Here is a 23,271-nt window from a genome sequence, read left to right as displayed (position 1 = left end):
GATAACGACATGATATTGATCATTGCCGATCAAATAGCTTGCTCCACCTCCGACATGGGGTTTTAGTAAAACACATTTTTCGATTAAAATTCCAGACTGATGAACATTTTTCGCTGCAGCTTGAAATAATCTACCTTCACTAATTCGTTTATTAATGAAGTCGATCAATCCTCAAAGCATGAAGAAAGTTACTATCCATCACTTTTTAATATAACCTTCCTCAAAATTAACAGCTTTTTCAATATCCTTTATCTCTTTTAGATTGAGACTGTATTTTTTAATGTGAAGTCTTGTCATTTATCAATTCCTGTGAATTTCAACATGACCTTTAAGAGCTTGTTATTCAAAGTTTAATTTCACATCAACGTAATAAATTATTAACAAGATCAGGACACTCACTGGCGGATCCAGGGGGCACAGTCTAACGTGCCGCCCTTTTGAGAGGCACAATTAAAATTAGTAATGTAAAAATGCCGTTAAAACAGAAGTGTGCCTCCCCCCTTTTTAAAAGTGAAGACCCTTTTTTCTTTCTTGTCAAAACTTTTCGTGGACGTAATCCCCTTTCCTCTGGAAAATGTGCCCACCCCCCCCCCCTGCAAAAAATCCTGGATCCGCCCCTGAGGACATTGTTTTCAATCTTGGTCCTGTACAAAAAGACATTATGTACACACAAATTTGTCTTTTAAAAGACTAAATACATAATAGCATAATCACTGTAAATCGAGGATGGATCGTATCGTAGATACAGCGTAAATCAATTAAGAAATGGAAGCAACCAAACAATTATAACTACAATCAATACAAAACGAATATAAATGAAATGTAAACACAAAAAACCCAAGAATATTCAACTAAAGTTTTATGTGAGCAAAATAAAACACCGAATACTATAAAGTAAAAATGGAATATATTCTAACCATGCCCGGCATAGAAAAACAAGTATGCTGTGAGTTATGAATTACAAATTACTACTATCCCGTCCTCTAGTTGTATTGTAATGTCTTGTGCAAATACTATCATATAACTTTAGATATCACAGTACATGTACTATTATTGATATGCCATTTGTAAAGACTATTCGATATAACAAAATCTCAAGCTCAAAGAATTCTTCTGGTTCTTTGATGTGGTAATAAAGTAGAACCTTTTTTTTTTTTTACAAAGTATTATCAAAGTGTGATTGTGAAAAATGACAGACCCAGGATGCAGCATGAAAAGGACTTTGACATGAGTAATAATTCATCGACAGTAATGCACACGGAATTTATAAAAGAATATAATTTTGTCAGAGGAGCACCCAATAAAATTATTTAAATAAAGAATACTAGATTCGTATAAAAATGATGGAATCTCTCAAACATAACAATATTTTTTTTTTTTTTTTTTTTTTTATACAAAATGCCAATATTCATGTCAAAATAACAAAAAGCTTTTCATTTCCTAATGGACATTCTATTCAGAGCCCCTTGATAAAGTGTCTTTTAAAATTAGAGTAGATCGTTTATTTTTCAGTGTATCTTCATATTGCCAATCTGATCAAATTTAATCCTCAAAGTGGATGTGATAAACATTTTTTTTAAAGAAGTGTTGCGTGAGAACCTCAATATAAATTATATATAATACCTCGAGGCCAGGCTAGCGTATACAGCGGGAGACACTGAGTGCTGAAAAAGGGCCATAAATGTATTTAGAACAGGGTATTAGTTAAAAAACGTCTATGCAGTCTTATGTTAAAGTTTTAAATTTCAAATAAATTTAGGTTGAAAAAAATCATAAGATTAAAATAACGCCTTACTTCATCATAGCATGCTCATTGAAATCGGCCTAAAATTTACATCATCTGGGCGACTTTCTTTAGCATCATCGTGATCAAAATTATCTTCACCGCTTTATATTTGGATAAACCAAAGTTGTACGGAATGATAGAAACCATCAATCATTACAGTGATACCACCGAGCTCCATCTCCAGTCTATTGGGTCACAGTTATCTGACCCCCCAAAAAAAATGTTCCGTGAACTTTGCCTTTAAGATAAACAATTCAGAAGCGGAGGTACAGGGAATGATTTTCAAAACAAATGTACATGTAAATGTTGTGAAAAGAGGAAAGGAAAACCGAAGAAATATGCGGATCGACACTATATCAAAAAGACAGCCTGAGATCTGAATCTTGTTGGCCTATATATTGTATTCATCAGATAAAAGTATGTCTTATGATTTACATGTATACACTTATGCCTTTTTTCGAATTTGGACAGAGAATAGATATTCTCCCGCTGACGACAAGACATTTTTCAGGACCAACATAATATGCCAACGAAAGAATACATGGTGTGCCGTGAAACCACTATGGAAACCTTACAACAACCCAACGAGTTTAGTTATTCATTTGGCCTACATACAATTTCACGAGGAGAATAGACAAGTCTTCCTCTTTTATTCATTTAATTGAATAGAGGAACTGACAAGGAACAAATAAAAAGGTCAATGGATATAAACCTACTACCCGATACAGCAAACAGCAACAGGATTGCCAATGTTTGCAATTAAAAAAAGGAAAACTTGAGTATAATTATTTATCTCCATAAAGCTGCCTTAATGAAGAAAGTTCTATAAACTTAATTACAGTAGTATGTGTTTTCATAGATGAGCATCAATTCGTTATCGGAGATGACATCAAATAAGTGGACTGCATGGTATAGGTTTATGCCGTCTAGCATGTCTAGAGGCAAATTAAGCATGCAACGACCCCATACGAGCAGGATGGTGATTATAATGATGTGTACCAAGTCAATTAATATAATGTTTTGGGTGACTTATACGACCACGTGGCCAAATATTCTTATATAATGGAAGCGAGTGAGCCATTATGTTGTGAAATAGGTGTCTTTTTTGTCTAGGATATAAGGATATAAAATTCGATGACTCAGAATACCTCTTGTCCGATCACTTTGGCGGCCAAACAGCATCTGATTGAACTATAATGTATTGAATATTAAGCGTATATATGAGAAACTGAGCCAAATTAAAAACAAGAATGACGTTAAATCCTCAATACATTGAAAGTATTTCCAGATTGGTTGTAAATGGTGGCCAACCGAGCGCTGGATTTAGATGAAATCCGTATAGATATTTGAATTTAAGTTAAGAATAGAATGGAAATTCTTTGAGATTTGAAAATGAATCTTGAATATAAGATTCATATCATAAATATCCAGGGCTCCACTGGACACTATTTCTATCTAGAGCTGTTATATTGTCATCAAGATACAGAATAATAATTCAAACACAATAAAATGATTAGAGGTATGGTATCATTATTAATTTGTTAGCTTTGTGAGCGTTCAAAGCATCCGAGCGAGCTTATTAAACACAACAATTCATATTTGCCAGTACAGTACTTATTGAAAAATACAAAATATAGGTACATTTGCTTAATTCACAAGACAAAGAATACAAAAGAACAAACATGCAAATGAAACATAATAGGCTTCTCTTTCCACCTGTCTTGTCTCATGCGCTGACCATTAAGATAAGTCCGCGTAATTTTTAAATTATTCAAACCTTCACTTAAAATCATCTCTGATCATAGATCTCTGTAAAACCATTTTAATACATGGAAATGAGATGCTCCTTCGATCTATTCGGTGTATTGACCAATCCTACCGATTATATCAATTCATCTTCATTAGTTGTGGGGGGGGGGGTAATACAAAATGTTACGAGTTATTCAATTACAGTGAAGCTTAGGTGGAAGCGATCTTTAAATGATTGTGACAGCATTAAACAAAGCTGATCAAACAAATAAAAAAGGGAGTGGAAAAACGCTCGGAGCAAAGAATTGCATTTAAATTGAGCAGTGTCATAATAAGGGGGTTCTCTTTGAAGCAGTAAATTATTCATCAGGTTTATGATGCTAGATATGGGCCTATATAATATTTTGACGTTATTGTTGTTGTCGAAGTTTCAGTCCATATGGTCAATTTATTTTACACAAGTCATCAAAGGGGGAAAAATCGAAGATGAGTTTGATACACCCTTAGCTATATCATGTGCACATTATGGATGGTATGAAAATGAAGCAACTGATGTTTCACATAATTATATTTCTTGTTTTACATCCATGCAGATTTTCATATTTGTAATTGTAATATTGAATAGATAAAGTAATTTATAATTTTTCTTACTCATTTACCGTATAACTTAAGACATATCGCGTTTTACTCATCGCATATTATAACAAGAATTTCAGATATTGAGACGCACAAGGCAAGCATGGCAAGTTAAAGAGTGTTTCACCATGAGCTTACTACATGTCACTGTTTACTAACACATTTAAATGAAATCATGAATGGTATGCTTCATTATCATCTTCGATTTTTCTCTCTTTATTCTAAATAACCTGACATAATAATGATGGCGGCTTTGTCTCTAAACTAATCGCGACTGAAAACTGCATTCTAGGAATAATCACTGCTTGCCAATACATCGATTCTATTACTAAAACTGTAAAAGATGATTTTCAGCACTGGTTTCAACAAACGAGTAAGTTCTAAATACATGAGTACTACATACCAAGTTTCGTCATTTTGCAAATTTTCATTTTACAAATTTCAATTTCTATTCAGGCTTCTATCGTTAGATGATTGTAAAAAACATAATTTACCTGGAAATTATGTGGGGTTAATAACGTTTACAGGTTAATGATGATTAGTACAAGGGGGAAGATAGCGGTGAGGTAAACATGTATGCAGATGCCAAAAGAAGATGGTATTCTGATGCCATCATTATATTCAAATTATACATGAGAGAGATAACCATCCCATTGGCCTTACCAAGTGATTGAAGATAAAATTGAAGTCTCAAAGGGTGAAAGATAGCATACAGTATTGTGAATTCATGATTATTCATGATTTCCGTGACAAATTCACCTTGGTGAAAATGTGAAAATGTCTACTGTATTTGAATCGTTTGACTTGAAATTAGATTGAAATGGAAACCGATCATGTTCCCTTTGTATGAAATTTCTTTAACATTTTAGTTGCTGCATGATTCCAAGTCGTAGTAGTAGTGATGGTAGTATTAGTAGACGTAGACGTAGTAGTAGTAGTAGTAGTAGTAGTTTTAGTAGTAGTAGTAGTAGTAGTAGTAGTAGTAGTAGTAGTAGTAGTAGTAGTATATAGTAGTAGCAGTAGTAGAAGTAGTAGTAGTAGTAGTAGTAGTATAGTAGTAGTAGTAGTAGTAGTAGTAGTAGTAGTAGTAGTAGTAGTAGTAGTAGTCATAGAGCTATTAGCTCCATGGTAATAGTAGTAGTAGTATAATAGTAGCAGTAGCAGCAGCAGTAGTAGTAGTAGTACTAGTAGTAGTAGTAGTAGTAGTAGTAGTAGTAGTAGTAGTAGTAGTAGTAGTAGTAGTAGTAGTAGTAGTAGTAGTAGTAGTAGTATATAGTAGTATACAGCTATATACAAAAAGAGGGTAAAAAACAACCATTCATGGAATCGCTCAGGGCACATAAATGCCGATGTTATCATTTGGTAAAATATCATTCAGTTTTTCTGTTCTGTGTATCTGTCACCCGCGTTTCAATGTATGGAATAAAATAATAAACAATCAAAATACTGAAAATTCATCTGAATTTGATGAAAATATCAAAGTTATGGTATTTTGCATTACAGTTTAACAGTTCTATCTATGCATGACATGTAAGGATGCCAAGTGCCAACTTTTTTTATTTGAAATACAATTTAGCAAAAAAAATTATTCCCTTAAATTGTCTTTCTATTCCAAGAAATATGATTAACTACCAATTTAAGCTGTAAGTTATAATCACTTTTTGTGGGTGCGCTCGCCTGGTGATGGATGTTCACGCCTCTCATGGCGCTCTGCTTGGTGCCTATTTCATATACTTGTTTTTAAATATTTTACTAATTCTTCTTACTGTACATTAATACCTGGGCGTCAATCCTTACTTGAGCCGGGGGGGGATGGAGGATCAATATGTTGTCGCCATTCTATCTAGTTACTTTGAAAGTTATACCTAATTATATTGCGATACGACCCCCCCCCCCCTTACACATGATCTTTCACGCTGGTATTTATTTCTAACAAGGTTTATCTGATTGGTGTGTAGACATGAGAAAAACGCACGGTCTGACGAAGCGAAAGCTTAAAAAATGACAGGTTAATTTACGTGATTGTGTAATAAATCATTTTCTCATTTTGCAATTTACCCCGGAATCAGTTCATTAGCTTCAAAATGCTGCTGCTCGTATGATCACATTGCCAATCATGTCGATAAATGTGCTCGTACGCCTATTTCAAATTTTCTCTACTGGCACCCTTTTTCGATGCGCTTTTTATTGCATTCACGTATCAGCACCGCAATGCATTTTTATTTGTCAATACGACCATTAGGGGTCCCTGTAATTCCAAAAGTAAAAAAAATAACTTGGTGATCCTTTGCTCATGCAAGTCCTAATTTGTGGAAAAGCCTCCAGTCGGAAAAATCTAAATGGTATCGCTGCCTTCTCAGGTAGCTCTACCTTTAGCACTACAGAGTAGATTGCATGGGCGATTTGCGAGTCACTTTATTGTAATAATTTGATTGATTCATTCATTGATTGATTTTATTTGTCAGGTAAAAGATAACAAGTACATGAATAATGCAAAGTATAAAAAAGTACCTTGACAGGATATCTTATGAAAGCCGAGATGGCTTATTTCCAACATGTCCAATGGGGTCCTTTGGTCCATTTATACAACGTAGCTATTATTGCATAAAGTCTACTACGAATCGAGGAATATATCCTACCGGGTACCCACCCATTCACTTCATTTAGAGTGCAGCACAATATCGGTTAATATCTTGCTGAAGGAAAACAGGCCATGGCTGGGATTTACAAACATGGATTTGTATTACCGTAATAATCAAAATTTAATATCTTATTGTATCGTATTGTTATGCTCGTTTAATTTGATCCTATTCATAGCTGGACCCAAGGAGGGTTGCCGAAGGGACCACGGACCCCCCTCTTAGCGGCACTAAAAAAAAAGGGGGGGGGGGTAAAAGAAGAAAAGGAAGGACAGGAGAAAAAACAGAATAAGATAAAGATGAAGAATAAAACGATAAATGAAATTTTAATGCAAATCTGTTTTTTTTTTCTTATTTCACTTTTATTTGAACAGAGTATCGTCAGTTCGATTACGGCCAACCTATTGCCGTGAAAGCCTTGATTGTGATTGGCTGCTGATGCATGCTAGCATAGTCGTCGCCATAATGGCAAACGGAGCACCAGCTCTGCCAGAGAGTCCTGTATTCCCTTAAGAAATATTTACATCAAATATATAAATCAAAAATATTCACACAATAGTAGAAATACAATAGTCATTGACACGAATTGAAAATAGTATATGATATAGCAGAAATTTATATTGCAACTCCATAACATACGGATATACAGAGGATAAAAGGTAACATTTTAATATTGGGTACTTGGCAAATGAACGAGGAAAGGATGGGGCGAAATTGAAGTGCCCTGGAAAAAAAGGATACCGAAAGTAGGAAGCTATCAGAATATATATCGTCATCATACAAAGAATCTTGATGTGTTGCTCAATCATAAGAGTACGGTGGACATGTGAACCATCTTCAAGTTAGCGAAAGAATACCAGATAACCAAACTTAATAGAAGAAAGTCAAAATTCACTTGCTCACCGAGAAGAGGATTAGCAATTCAAATAAATTAGTTTCTACTATTCGACAAATTTAAAACCGATTTAAAATAAAGCCGAAGAAGTCAAATAAACACATAACATAAATTAAAGAAATGCATAAATATTTAGAAGAATCAGTAAAATAAATACCAAATTAAATTTGGTATTTATCCCCCTTTTTCCCCCCTTTTTCCCTTTTTTTTTTTTTTTCTTCTCAAGTTTTTCTGGGGGGGGGGGGGGGGTGGGAAGGGTAGATATTTTTAGGACGGGTTGTTTTGTCCTTCACCAAACTGTATATTTTTTATTACTTTGTATTTATTTTGTGAGTATTTCCCTCTCATTTATTCATTCTTTTCTCATTTGATTATCTGTATTTATACTTTGTCATTTTGTTATTTGTTGTGTTATCTATTTCTTGAGGGGCCCACATTGTACAAGCATTGCTTTTTAGTGGGCCCCTCCATTTCCATCTTAATTTAATTTATATTGAAAAATAGTATATATATTTAAAACCTACAATGTGTTGCCCAAATCGTCTAAGTGTTTTTTTTTTTTCACTACATATGTATAATTAATTTTGTTTGCAACGGATACAAATATTTATGTTTTATATATGGTATACAATTTGTTTTTGTTTGATGGAAGTGAAATAAATGAATTTGAATTTGAATTTGAAATTTGATTATTTTTTTCATGTAAGCTTATTTAAAAAAAATCAAAGATAATGCACCACTATAATAAACACATTTGGAGATTTATATTGTTTGAAAAAATCCGAGAACAAATAGTTACGCGAGACTTTTAAATTTATCAACAAATGCAAAATTCTTAACTCCAATCAATATGGTTTCAGGAAAAACTACTTAACAGATTTAGTAGGGCCTATTACTTCAAATTTATGACAAATTTACAAATGACATAGCTAACAAAGAACACGTGATTTGTATTTTCTGTGATCTTAGTAAAGCATTTGACACCCATAACCACGATATTTTACTTTCTAAACTCAATTATGGAATAAGTGGTAAATCTCTTTCATAGTTTAAAGATTACTTAAATAATCGATGGCAAGCCTCTGATTCCTTTTTGTTCGTTGCGGTGTTCCTCAGGGTTTCATTTTATGCCCACTTTTATTTTTACTGTATGTTAATTACATTATCCAAACCTCCTCTCACTTGTTCTTTTCCCCATTTGCTGACGACACACATATATCTTATTCTCACAAAGAACTTAATTCATTATATAACAAATTATAAAAAAATACGACAAATCAACAACGTATCAAATTGGTTCAAAACCAATAAACTTTCCCTTAATACTAGGCATATTCATGTATTTTATACATCATTCCAATAGTAATAACACATCGATTTACATTAACATTTGACGGCACACCATTAGAACAGAAAAATAACATTTTTAGGTGTAATCATAGATGAATTTTTGACCTGGAACACATACATCATGTTATAAGGTGTGTTTCAAAAAGTACTGGGATAATTTCCAAGTTAAAATTCCTTCTTCCTCATTAGAGTTTTAAAACCCAGACTTCAGTGACCACCTTCAAGGGCAACCTGAAAACATACCTGTATAGTGCTTTTTGATAGACATTGACTTATTGTTCAGACATATTTTGTTGTTCTGCTCTGAAGAGCCTTGAACATCTAATCAAGGTGGAAAGTGCGCTATACAAGTCTCATGTATTATTATCATTAAACATTATTCTTATTGTACAAATCCGTTTGTGTACAGGGTCACATTACTCAGCTCACACTGACCCCCTGTTGCATAAACTTAAAACTTTATTTTTTACATAAATACGATAAAAATAGCAATCTTTATGTTCAAGTACATTAATAATCAACTCCCTGCATTTTTTGATAATTATGTTTAATAGGTTTAACAGTTCTGTCCACTGTCCACTCCTATCCAATCTGCATATAACTCATAAATCGATTAGACTTTATATGGTCCCGATATTTGGAGCAATTTTCCAAACAATTTTGAATCATGCTCAACAATATACTCCTTGAAAGCTTATCTTAAAAGAAACGTCATCTTATGCATCACTCTCTTAGGTTGAAACATCAACTGCTGCCTACTGCAACTGCACCTGCATTGCACCCACTTGATCAATGAAGAAATACTTGTCTTTTTACGATGACGCCATCAATATCAAGCCTAATCGCTCACGGTGGCGGTCTTCTGCATTCTTTTAAACTGTCATTTTGTTTAATGAGTAATACATTAAAAAATACTATTGATCCAATGTTTATACTACAACTTTAATTAATTTTGTCATATAATATTACATATAACAGTATGTACAAATTACCATGTAAGCTTACATCTGATGCAGTGAATGCAGAAATAAAAGCAATCAATCAATAGCAAAAAAAAAAATCAGATTTACGCATACCGGTGTGTTGGGTCAGTTGGTAGAGCGTCCGTCTCACAACCGGGAGGTCGGGGGTTCAAACCCCGGCCGCGTCAGACCAAAAGACGTTAAAAGATGGGAGTTGCTGCTACCCTGTTTGGCGTTCAACGATTAAAGGGATAGAGCCTCGTCGATCAGGCGCTGCACAGCGGCTGCCGGGCCCACGATCAATTGGGCAAAGCAAATTTTCGGAGTATTCATTTAACATGTTTAATGTCTATTTCGAACAATAAATTATGGATTTTCATTAATTAGCATATTTTAGTACCTAATGATTCGTTTAGTGAGAAAAAAACGCTATGAAAAGAAAATGGTAGATAACGTCTCGATCCCTGTGTTCTGATTTCAGCAAGATCGCGCGGTCGAGGCCTGAGAATTTTAGATGGGCGGGAGATCTACCGCCAAGGAATTCGCTTTAAAATTTTGGCCTAGTGATGGTCAGCTCCTTGGCATGCTTTGATCTCATGTTAAATGACTTTGAGTTGTGTTTTTCTGGGTTCTTAAAATGGCCATAACAGAACACGAACGTAGAGAAGAACATCGTAATAAACCCGTTTCCATTTGGTCTTCGAACATCATGACCCTATAGCTCGTCCAGGGGGTGAAGGGGGCAGTCAAATATATTGCTGTACGCATGCGTGACCAAAAAAATGCGTTTAAAGGGGCGTTTTTTTTTTCAGTTTTGGCTGCGGGCCGCGCGTGCACCCGTTAAGGGTATAAAAAACAATGATTTTTTTTAAAGGGTGGTTTTGAAAGGCTGGTCAGTGGTCAATCGCGGGGTCAAACGTATTTAGAGTATGTTTTTCTCCAAGCATTTTCCCCGGGGTCATAGTCTGGCGACAACCTGTTTAGGGGCCAAAATGTGCAAATGAAGACCGCGAAAAATTTTGTTTAGGGGGTTATTTTGCACACAGAGAAAAACTCGTTTAGGGGGTGTTTGGAAGTAATTTGGTCACGCATGTGTACAGCAATACATTTGACTGCCCCCCCCCCCCGTGTAGCTCGTATCCGATATATAATCGCACGATCAGCCTGGAATGACATGCAACTATCGAAAGTTTATCGTTCGGAAACGATCTCCGTAGCCTCTACAATTTTGTTAAGCGTGGGGGTAATCCCGGGTAATATAATTTCTTTACAAATCGTATTAAGGTCGTTAACCTTAAAGACAGATGTACGATCAGAACAGTGTCATTAAGATTTTTGGTCCCTCTTCGATATATAACACATACCATCGTATGCGTAAGCGCTCTGTCCGTAGCAATTTCGAAATTGATAATTTAAAATAAAAATTGAAATCATATAATTTGAAAATCTGAAACGATAGGGAATTATTGAAATGTTATGTTGGCACAAGATTATTTATATTACCTTTATAATTAAATCAATCTAATAATGACAAAAAATATCCCCATAATTGCAATCAAATAATTTTGTCAAATATTCTTATGAATTCCGCTCAGAAAAAATAAGCATATTTCTAAAGGCTAATTATTCTCTTATAATCATATAATATACATGTTTATTGTTATTTTTGCATTTTCTATAATTCCATACAATAAACTGTATCTAATTATGTTTCTAACAACCACATGTAAACAATACAAATTTCCATTTCATGGACAAATAAATAAATACTTTTTTATTCCTATGTATATTTACAATGTCCCTTCAAATACTAGACTAAATCCATATATACAATACAAGTTACATTTATATAGCGCATTCCATTAATATTTCAATGCACTTAACACATTAAGATATAATCATAATGGTAAGAAGTCTAGGGGGAATATTAATATTCACTACATAATATCAATAGAACTAAGGAATTGAGCACTTTTAATGTGTACTCCATAGGCTGAAAATTATTACGATGACCGTTTCAAATTTAAATCAGGCAACTTTTTCATTAAATTTTTCCCCCATTTTCATAAGCTTTCATCCTTGCTTGAACTAGATTTAAAGAACCTTGTATAGTTAGTAGTCCGGTTACTTGATTTGGGGCTGCATGGTTTAATTCCCAATTTTTCTTTCCAAAGGGTGTTGATTTTTCTACTCCGACCGAACGTTATTAGTATGTAGACACCCTGAAGGGAGTTGACGACAACGAAGAAATAAGAGAGCCAGATATTATCAACAAAGCCTTTAATAAAGGCTAATAGCCAGGTCAGTCCCATCACGCTACAAATCTGAAAATGGAAAGATACAAACAAGACAAAATTAATCAGAAACCAAATACAAATGTATATGCACTTTCAAGAACGCCTGCATGGTAAGCACTTTCAATGTGAACTCCAGCCTGAAAATCAATATACCTATAAGAAATAGAGTAAAATTCAATGAGCAAAACGCTGAAAATTTCATCAATATTTATAGGATAACAAATAACGAATTTACTGATTTTTGAGGATTAGCATTATTTACTTTGTGAAAACAGTTACATCCATGCCGTCATGAATGATTCAGTAGGTGAGTTGATGATGTCATTCCTCACTTTCCTTTTTTATGATATTGTGTGTATGATGTGTCTCTCTTGCAACAAAATAAGTTGCAGATTAGGACATGAAGGACGCATGTTGGTATTATTTATCATTAAATACAAGAAGAAAAAAACAAGTGGGATATGACATCATTGGCTTGTTTATTACATATTCATGCAGAAATGCATAGAATATATTGTTTCACCATGGAGCTATAAAACACAGATAGCTCCATGGTTTCACCAAAGTAACTTTGTTATTCCTTGTCCGATTTTGATGAAATTTTCTGATTTTACTGTATCCGTTCATATCATATCATTTTCAGCCGATCCCTTCAATTGTTACATTTACACGGTCCAGTCTATAGCATGTACCCTCTGAAACCAAACCATGCTAGCCATAGATAAAGGGTTCATGGTCGGGATGTGTTAGTTTAACCCTAAAAAGGCTGGGCTGGAATCCATACCCTCTACATTTTTTTCGCAATGAATCGGTAACGCGAAAAACCTGGCGCCGCATTATCCACATGCTTTTTTCTTTCAAGTCTTGCGCAACTTTTTTCTGAAAAAGTGTATGCCAGATTCCAGACTGCACAAGAACGTGAAATCATGTACAAATTCAATGTAATTTTTTTTTTTTATCTAATATTCCTAAATGTAAGGCTTATCTTTATTTCCACTTTTACTCATTAAACTCAATCAATTTTGTCTTGTTTGTATGATCAGAATAAAGTCTAGAAATTAAAAAATGTGAATAGAAAATTAACAATTCTGGAGCAGTATTTAATCAGAGCAAATCTTTCATCTTATGCATAAACTAGCAGAATTACCTATTGAAAACACAATTAATTTCAGAAATTGTATTAATCAGTCTTGTAGAGGATATCTGGCAATAGTCATGATAGTAGTATTGTTTCGAATACGGTAGCTGTAAACCGCTCAATTACCTCTCAAATGCCCCCCCCCCCCTATAGCATAGCCCCAAAGTCTAGCCTAGTTCGGGTTAAAGGGATGGTCCGGGTTGAAAATATTTATATCTTAATACATAGAGTAGAATTCACTGAGCAAAATGCCGAAAATTTCATCAAAATCGGATAACAAATAATAAAGTTATTGAAGTTTAAAGTTTAGCAATATTTTGTGAAAACAGTCGTCATGAATATTCATGAGGTGGGCTGATGATGTCACATCTCCACTTTCCGTTTTCTTATGTTATTACATAAAATCATATTTTTTTTCATTATTTCATACTTGTGTGAATAATATTTCTCCCTTATAATGAAATAAGTTGCAGCAATAAATATCTAATGCACTAAATCATTGTCATTCCAATTTGTCTACTTCTTGGAGGAAAAAAATTGAATAAACCTCATTTTATATAATAAAATACAAAAGAACAAGTGGAGATGTGACATCATCAGCCCACCTAATGAATATTCATGACGACTGTTTTCCCAAAATATTGCTAAACTTTAAAATTCAATAACTTTGTTATTTGTTATCCGATTTTTGATGAAATTTTTGGCATTTTGCTCAGTGAATTCTACTCTATTTATTAAGCTATAAATACTTTCAGCCCGGACCATCCCTTTAAGCTAGGTGCCTGTTTGCATTCAATCATAATACATGTCTTAGGGGCGTCGCCAGGATATCTAAGGGGGGGGGGCAGACAACTCAAAGATTGCGTTATTTTTTTACTTGAATAGCCGGGGTTATGCTTTCTTTCCCCTTCTTCCTCGTTTTGCCAATCTATCCCCTTGTTTACTGCTTGAAATATCGTGAGACTGGGTTGGTTGAACCACCTCAATGACTATATCAGGGGCGGATCCAGCCTTCGCCAATAGGGGGACGGGCCCCTCGCCCCCCCCCCCAGATCCGCCTATATACCTATATCATTAGATAAACCTCTGTTTTGCCCAAGGGTAAAATAAAATAAGACATTATTTAATGTGGGATATATCCGCTGCTTTTATGATCTGTTAACAACTTTCATAGTACATACAATGGTATATGGTATGGTAATGGTTTGTTGAAAATTCATTCGCAGCCTAAGGCTGAATTGCAGAAGAATATATGATAATCAATTGGATAATGACACAATGCGTAAGAAATTAAGAAATTAAAATATTTAAAACAAACTTGCCTAAATAGATGGATACAGAATTTTGTATTCATGCATTATCAAAATTAATATAAATAGTTTGCGTTATCATATATAAAATGAAAATAATCATAACAAGGTACATGTGACAGATATTTCTATAAATTACATTGAAGAAAAGATAAGCATATACATTGCAAATACTGATCTTCTCTTAATTCAGATTGGAAAGCATATAAAAAAGGGGAAAATGCAAAAAATATACTATCAAAAGTCAAGTCCACTCCAGAAAATGTTGATTTGAATAAATGCAGAAAAATCAAACTAGCACGACCATGACGACGCTGAAAATTTCATCAAAATCGGATGTAAACTAAGAAAGTTATGACATTGTAAAGTTTTGATTATTTTTCACAAAACAGTGATATGCACGATTCAGTGATATGCAAATGAGACAGTCGACGATGTCCTCCACTCACTATATTTTTTTGTTTGAATCATATATACAATATTTCATTTTTTGTTTTACATATTTGACAATAAGGATCAACTTGACTGAACCATATAGTGTTAAACAATGCTAGTTCCACAGGCTCAGGGAGGAATTAATCATTGCTTCATTTGATAATGAGGAGAAAATTAGAATATTTCATGTAACAAAATACAATAGAAATAGTGAGTGGATGATGTCATCAGTCTCCTCATTTGCATATACGGACCATAATGTGCATATTGTTTTGTGAAATCCAGCAAAATTTAAAATGTCATAATTTTTTTATTTTTCAACTGATTTTGATGAAATTTTTAGTGTTATACTTGTCATGCTTGTTGGATTTTTCTCTTTTTATTCAAATCAACTTTTTGTTGGGGTGGACTTGTCCTTTAATGATTACATAGTACATACACTATTACACTGTTAAGAATAATTCAGATTTAAAAACGCTGTTTACTATGTGAATCGCACAGCAGTTGTCTAAACAGTTTAAACAAGTGTTTAAAATCTTAAACAACCATGCTTAAATTATTGATAATTAAATATTTGAATTTAAACTTTCTTGTTTAAGATTTTAAACACTTGTTTAAAATGTGAACTACTGTGCGATTCACACATTAAACAGCGTTGTTTAAATTATTTTTAACAATGTACAAAGCTGTCAAAAAAGTATAAAACCAGACAATTGTGTTTGCCTACCTTAATGAAAAGCAAAACCTCCTTCGCAGTTTTATGTGCAGCAGAACTTTCTGACTTCCTTGCTATCTCACCTGCCTTCTTTTGTTGCTTTATTCCTATTACAGTATCAATGAACAAAGCCACATTCATGATTAAGAGTCCTGCCATAGGTAGGCCAACGCCAAATAAAACTGAATACCAATTAGCGTTCAACCAACATATTTCACCACCACCATGGTTGCTGCTTCCGTACGTATAGTCAAGGGTGGTAAACTTATCGATGAAGAGGCCAACACCAACAATAGCTGCTGGAATGCCCCAGGCGTAAAGAGAAAATTTGATGAACGACTTTTGGGAGTTACTCCTCCTTTTTAATGTGGCGCATGTGCCAAAAGTCCGGCAAAAGTCAAGAGCAAGAGCGTTCATCCAGAAGAAAAACGAGAGCAAGAAGAAATGATTGAAGACGGCCATGACGATGCAGAGAGTACTGATGTTCCTGCTAACATTTCCTAAAGCTATCAATAAATATGATACAAAGAGTGCGGAACACAGGCAAAGGAGTGATTTTCCTGCTAGGCTGCGGAGTTTCGAAAACATAGAATACGTGATGATAACAAAGAGCAAAGCAAGCATTGAGAAAGTACTTCCTATCAACGATACGATACTCAGTATTTCTCTAGACATGGTAGAGTCCCGGGTAGAGTTCGTTCTTTGAAAAAGTTCTGACGAACATTCGTTCTCGGTAGAAAACATAATCTCACAGCCTTGGTCTACTCTTAAAGCTATATTTGTCACACAGATGTTGCCGAATGACGGTAAATATTGGTAGGATACATTGCCGATTAATAGTCCATCAGAAGAACAATGTTCACTGTGGTTGTTTTTCTTATCAGGTAAAGAGTCTTTTTCATATTGAAAATAGACACGACACTCAATCTCCTTTGCATCACTGTTACAACCAGTACTTTCGATGTGTCCATCGATATTGTTGCAGTAAATTCTGCTCCGATCATGGCGGATAATGGATAGTGTGTTGTATGGAATATCCAGAATGAGAGATTCTACTATCTCCCAGAGGATTGTTGTGTCATCCAATGAAAGTAAACTTGTTTGAGGGTTACCACATGCATTAAATGACAAACGTGTATTGAATCCTTGGTCCAAATCTACACAAACCTTACTTTTAGTGCTGTATTCAGAAAAAAGATGCGGACAGTGGATATCCTGGCATTGCCTTGTTTCTTCATTGAAAAATTGATCTGGATTGCACAAACATCTTCGAAAGGCAGCTTTGTTTCCGAATACGAAATAATCTGATAAACTTCCTATTCCGGTATCCTTACCGGCCACTTCTTGCGTTGGTTCTACTGACCTACATAAAACTTCTTTTTCTGTACATATATCCACCTCATATTCTTCGACATTGCAATAGAGGCATGCTAAGTTCTTGTATGTAATACCATGATATTTGATGGGAGCAAGATAAGGAGGACATTTGACTTGCGCTCTGTACTTGGAGGAATAAATAGATGAACACATGGAAACATCAACACTTTCACATACTTGCGCATAAAAGTTTTCCGTGTAATTCAAATAATGTTTGCATCCTGCCCCTTTGAAGTCAAAGTTGGTTGGAATCTCAGCCGGTTCATCATTCTCATAATCGCTTGAACTGGGTTCATTTCCTTCGTCTCCAAAAATAGCATCGCGCTTACATTTCCAATTCCACCTCCATACATGTAAATCACCAGGTTGAGGTTTAATGCCATGGCATATAACACAATATACATTCTTAAAATGACCAACGCCTCTTACATATATTGGGGTGATAAGGACATCAGGACCTGCATAAGATGACAATTCGCAGTTCTGTTTAACCGTACTTTCCGATGAAACGTATTCAGGGCATTTTGAGATTAGGTAATACATATATGATGAGTTAGTTGGAGGTTTATCATTGTAGTTTGTTTTAACTACACCACTGCATGTTATATAAGGTTTGAATGATTTGTTGAACAAGTTACTATGGTTACTCGGGGCCTTCCCCTCAATGTCTGGACAACAGTCTTCAAAGAAGAAACAGTTTGAATCGCATCGGCAAGTCTTTTTATGCTCCGTCTTGCAGCTGAAGGGATGATCACGATTCGGACATGTCAGGTCGAGTGATGAGGTGTGATTCCCGTCTCCACGTTCACACGTTAAGATATCTGTGGAGGGTAATTAAAACTTAATGTTAAAAAAATACACACTTAAAATAGGCATACAATTTTCCCAAAGATAGCTGCATGTTGGATATCAATCAACGAACATGTATTGATAAAAAAAAAGAATGATGTAATTTCATTTAATCTAATTTATTTTATTTCGACACGGTACACGTATATCACCCAATGGCTGTTCTTTAGAACGTCTGTGTATGATAAAAAAATTTACATGAATTGAGACATACAAAATATTACGATTCAATGTACAAGTAAAACATCCAATATTACAAGAAAGAGAAAGCATTCATTAAAAAACCGACAAAACACAAAAAGTGTGTGTGGGGGGGGGATCACACTACTCTTGCGTCCAATTTAAATATGTCAAATCTAGTTATTTATTACGTCATCAGGTAATTTATTCAAGCTTCTGGCTCCCTATATTAAAGATTTATTTCCTTGTAGTTGGTTTTCAGTGGTGGTCATTTGATTTTTAAGGATGAAGCTCTTAACATATCACTTGGCGAAATCCATACTGGGAAGGTGTCATTACATTATAAACCCCTCAAAAAAAGTTTGGAAATCTCAGTTTGGCCATTAATTTCTCCCAACTCCCAATTTTACACATTGCATATTTGATACCATTCAAAAGATCATTTAATTCTCTTTAAAATGATACCATGCTTGTTATGATCATGCCATCACGAAAAGAGCAGGATCCAAAAGTGTTGGATAAGGTCTAAATTGAAAAGCTGCAAAACGAGCAGAAATAGTCATGAAGGGTCAATACAGAACATGATTCTTTTGTCTGTGTCAATAGAGATGAAAATCCATTCAAATCAAGCCCCTGCTTCTTCATTTTTTTGTTTTGTTGTGGTTTATGTAGTGGTGGTTATGTGAGATAACATGGTCTGAGTCGTGGTTTGAAATACCCATGCATGTTTGTTTGTTTGTTATGTGTTTGCTTGTGCAGAGGTGTGTTTGATTGGTGCATGAAAACAATTAAAGGAAACCGCTGAGAAACTCACTGAGGAACAGTGACTTTCAATATTGTGTCATTTTGCCACTTTTGAATTTTGACCTTGCCCCACATTTCAAGGCACTGCACCTCCACGTGAACCATAATCATATCATGAAGGGTATCGTTTTAAAGAAAATTAAATGATCTATTTATTGATATTAATCACACATTGATATTTACTAAAGCTGAGGAGGGATTATCGATCAAAGTCAAAAGAAACCGCTGAGAAACTCACTCATCACCACGGAAAAAAGAACAGTGACTTTCAATATTGTGTCATTTTGCCACTTTTGAATTTTGACCTTGCCCCACATTTCAAGGCACTGCGCCTCCATGTGAACCATAATCATATCATGTAGGGTATCATTTTAAAGATAATTAAATGATATATTCATTAATATTAATTACACATTGAAATTTACTAAAACCAAGGAGGGATTATCGATCAAATTCAGATCTCCAAACTTTTTTTGAGGAGTTTATTTATCTAAACTAGCACATCAATGATATAGAGCTCATCCGGCATCTTGCAATGAAATTTAACACAATTTCAGCCAGTTGACACTGTTGAGGAAACAAAATTGAAATTGATGAAGAAATGACAAAGAAGAAGAAGCATTTTTTTGTGATTTATGAATAAATTTCGAATTAGCATAAATAATTTGCTAGTCAAAATTTCTAAATTCTGTGTAGAACCTTGGTGAAACTCACGTTTCTCTCAGATGGAACCAAAAATAAAAAAGAAATCAAAATCAGTCAACAAATAAGTAAGAAGCATTTTTAGTGAGTTTTGTAAAATATGCATAAATTAGCATATTTAATGAGTTTCAAAATTCTGTGTTAAAAAGCAAACAAATTGAAACTTATCAACAAATGAAGGAGAAAAAACATTTTTTGTGATTAATGAATAATTTTGCATAAATTAGATTAATAATTTTCTAGTCAAAATTTCAAAATTCTGTGTGGAAGTTTGGTGACCCTCATGTACCTCTACCAGATATATAACAAAAATTGGTCAACAAAGAAAGAAGAAGAAGCATTTTTTGTGATTATGGTTAAAATTCGCATAAATTAGCATATATAATTTTCAAGTAAAAATTTCAAAATTCTGTGTTGAAGTTTGGTGAACCTCATGAAGCTCTACCAGATGGAAGAAAAAAAACACAAATTCGGTCAACAAATAAAGAAGAACAAGCATTATATGTGAATTTTGAAAAATACGCATAAATTAGCATATTTAATGAGTTTCAAAATTCTGTATAGAAGTTCTGAATCCCCACCTATTGCTATCATATAACGCAAACAGAATTGAAATCGGACTTGAAATGACGAAGAAGCATTTTGAAATTGTGGACGGACGACAGACGACGGGCGATGGAGGCCACGCCACGGCATATAAGCTCATCCGGGCCGCCGGAAGGGCCGTCATAACACAATGCATGCTTACGATAGGCTCAATCCTGCACTTTGAAGAATTGAAGACAAGTGTAAGATCACGTCTTGCCTAGCATTGTTTTCGTGTACTTCAGTGACATGTAGGAATAAATATTGCCAAAGTAATCAGCTGATAAATTATATTATACATTCATACATAATTACATTTCTAAAATATCTGACACCTAGGGCAAATGCACCTTGCAATAAGGAACATATCTGGCATTTTATCATTTGATTCCGTTCTCCTGTGATCAGATGATCTTTAACCATTGTGAAGTTGTTTTTTATCATTTATTATTTTGTTATTTGAAGTGACATGGATTACTGTGCGTTTCGGATAAGGTGATTTTATTCTGCATAATCAACAGACATATAAAAATACAATAAATATGAGGAAAGTCACTTAATGCAGAGAAATGAAAAGGATTAACTAAATAATCACAGCAGCTGATTACAGCAGATGAAGATTATTGTGATTTATATTATGCGTTTGAATTTGGACCCATAATTAATCAACAGACATAATCATACAATACAAGCAATAAAAGGAAGTCACTTAATGCCGAGAAAGAAAAAAAGATTATACACTGTTAGTATATGATGTACCCTATCTCCATTGTTGTTGTTGTGTGCTTTTCTTTGCCAACTTCTAGCATCATTTTCTCCTATACTGTTTAACCATTACATGTCATTACATTATGATTTTTATGTAAATTCTCATTGATTGAAAAGGAAAACTTTCGGGTTATGGTATTTAGTTATTAACTAAAAAATGCTTCTTCTTCTTTATTTGTTGACCAATTTTTGTTATATATCTGGTAGAGGTACATGAGGGTCACCAAACTTCCACACAGAATTTTGAAATTTTGACTAGAAAATTATTAATGCTAATTTATGCAAAATTATTCATTAATCACAAAAAATTATTTTTCTCCTTCATTTGTTGATAAGTTTCAATTTGTTTGCTTTTTAACACAGAATTTTGAAACTCATTAAATATGCTGATTTATGCATATTTTACAAAACTCACTAAAAATGCTTCTTACTTATTTGTTGACTGAGTTTGATTTCTTTTTTCTTTTTGGTTCCATCTGAGAGCAACATGAGGTTCACCAAGGTTCTACACAGAATTTAGAAATTTTGACCAGAAAATTATTTATGCTAATTTATACGAAATTTATTCATAAATCACAAAAAAATGCTTCTTCTTCTCTGTCATTTCTTCATCAATTTCAATTTTCTTGACCTTTTCATCTTTCTATCTGGATAAGGAGCACATTACACCCCTTCAATCAATCTTTCACATCATTAGATGAACGGCTCATCAGTAATATCCCACGAAAATTCATCTGTACGTGAGAAGGTTCAGAATGAATTTATACATATTTTGTGAGAAAATTTTCATTCACAATAATCCATCCTTTGGGGTTAATGGTCGCGTTACTGATCGCATACACAATTATGCCTATAAACTTAGGATGATGTACATAGGCCCGGCCCTACATGATTGTAAAAATATATTTTGAACTTATTTTACCTTGAAATTCCAGAGTCTCTGCAAATGCTGGGATACCTCTTGAAGCAATTAGGCTCACAATAAACATAAGATAATGTTCCATTGTTGCAATATGATGTAAAAATTGGCCAGACCTCTAATAAATTATATCCAGTACGCGTATCGATTAAACTGGAAATTGTTCACCGTTCTCTCAAAACTCGATGGTTGGGATGTTGAAACAAACCAAGAAATCTTGTTGGCAAGGGTGCCTCTCAATATGGCCGGACGGTATTGTGAGGTTGACTAAATAATTTGGTTATAGCATGGACCTGCTAGTAGGTTCATGGTTATAGGAAACAAAAAACTGCTTTAATAGATGAAGTAAAATGTATAGTAAGAGTCTGTCTTGTTTCCCTTTGCTGTTCAGAAGCATCTGTTTATCCTATAAGGTACATCATCACTCATTCCTCCAGCTGTAAAGGTCCATGGTCCAACTCAGAATGATCGAATGTATAAGTAATCAATCTGCATATACACGCGGATTCCAGAGAGAGGAGGTCATAGCCTTGATCTTGAAAGAATTTAAGACCAGAGACCTGCGAACGACAATAAACATGATAAAGGCATACGATTGTGCGTTCACTATGAAAATACAACCGATCGCGAGGAGGCCAAACCTTCAGGTAAGTACTGCCGGTAAATGCGAAGAAATGTGCTGAGCAGGTATTGTATTTGGAAATTGAGGATAGCGACACAGTCTCACTTAAGCCAATCAGAAACATCGGAAGCGTTTCATGAAAAAAATAGTGGGGGCGTTTCATGAAAGATATGGTTAGTGATTTTCTCGAGCTATCTGTTATAAGCCACTGAAACCCTTGCAAATGGTTGGCTCAAAGCAAATTTGTCTGTGAAATCAACCAACACCATGCTATATGAAAGCTATCGTCTTTCCGCAGGAAATTGATACACAGCCTCGATCTCCCATTTTTCTGCTTATAATTCTTGCTCACTCCAATATAATTTTTTTTTCTTTAGGAGTGAATGAGACAAACAGACAAACGGTTAATTAAAATTCGTCAAAAAAGAATCTTCGGAGCTACTCTACTTAATCGACTTAAGCAACAGTCACATCTTGAGTTACATCCACCACTATACGGACAGCTAGTTGATGGACAGACACAGGTATCCACAGGGCCGTAAATATATAGAAA

General features: G+C 34.4%; 1 protein-coding gene across 1 annotated transcript; it reads right to left on the bottom strand.

Moving 5' to 3' along the window:
• Window positions 1–10,826: 10,826 nt before the first annotated feature.
• On the bottom strand, window positions 10,827–22,773 carry LOC129257929 (uncharacterized). Its single transcript, XM_054896606.2, has 3 exons — window positions 22,100–22,773; window positions 15,925–18,110; window positions 10,827–12,341 (listed from the first exon to the last, which is right to left on the bottom strand). Exons 1-3 carry the CDS (start codon window positions 22,179–22,181, stop codon window positions 12,081–12,083), a joined length of 2,529 nt encoding a protein of 842 aa, XP_054752581.2. The 5' UTR covers window positions 22,182–22,773; the 3' UTR covers window positions 10,827–12,080.
• Window positions 22,774–23,271: the final 498 nt, after the last annotated feature.

This window comes from Lytechinus pictus, chromosome 1 (genome assembly GCF_037042905.1).
Source record: "Lytechinus pictus isolate F3 Inbred chromosome 1, Lp3.0, whole genome shotgun sequence".
Lineage (NCBI taxonomy): Eukaryota > Metazoa > Echinodermata > Echinoidea > Temnopleuroida > Toxopneustidae > Lytechinus > Lytechinus pictus.
The sequence above is the reverse complement of the archived record's forward strand: the minus strand, read 5'-3'. Positions and strand labels throughout refer to the sequence as shown.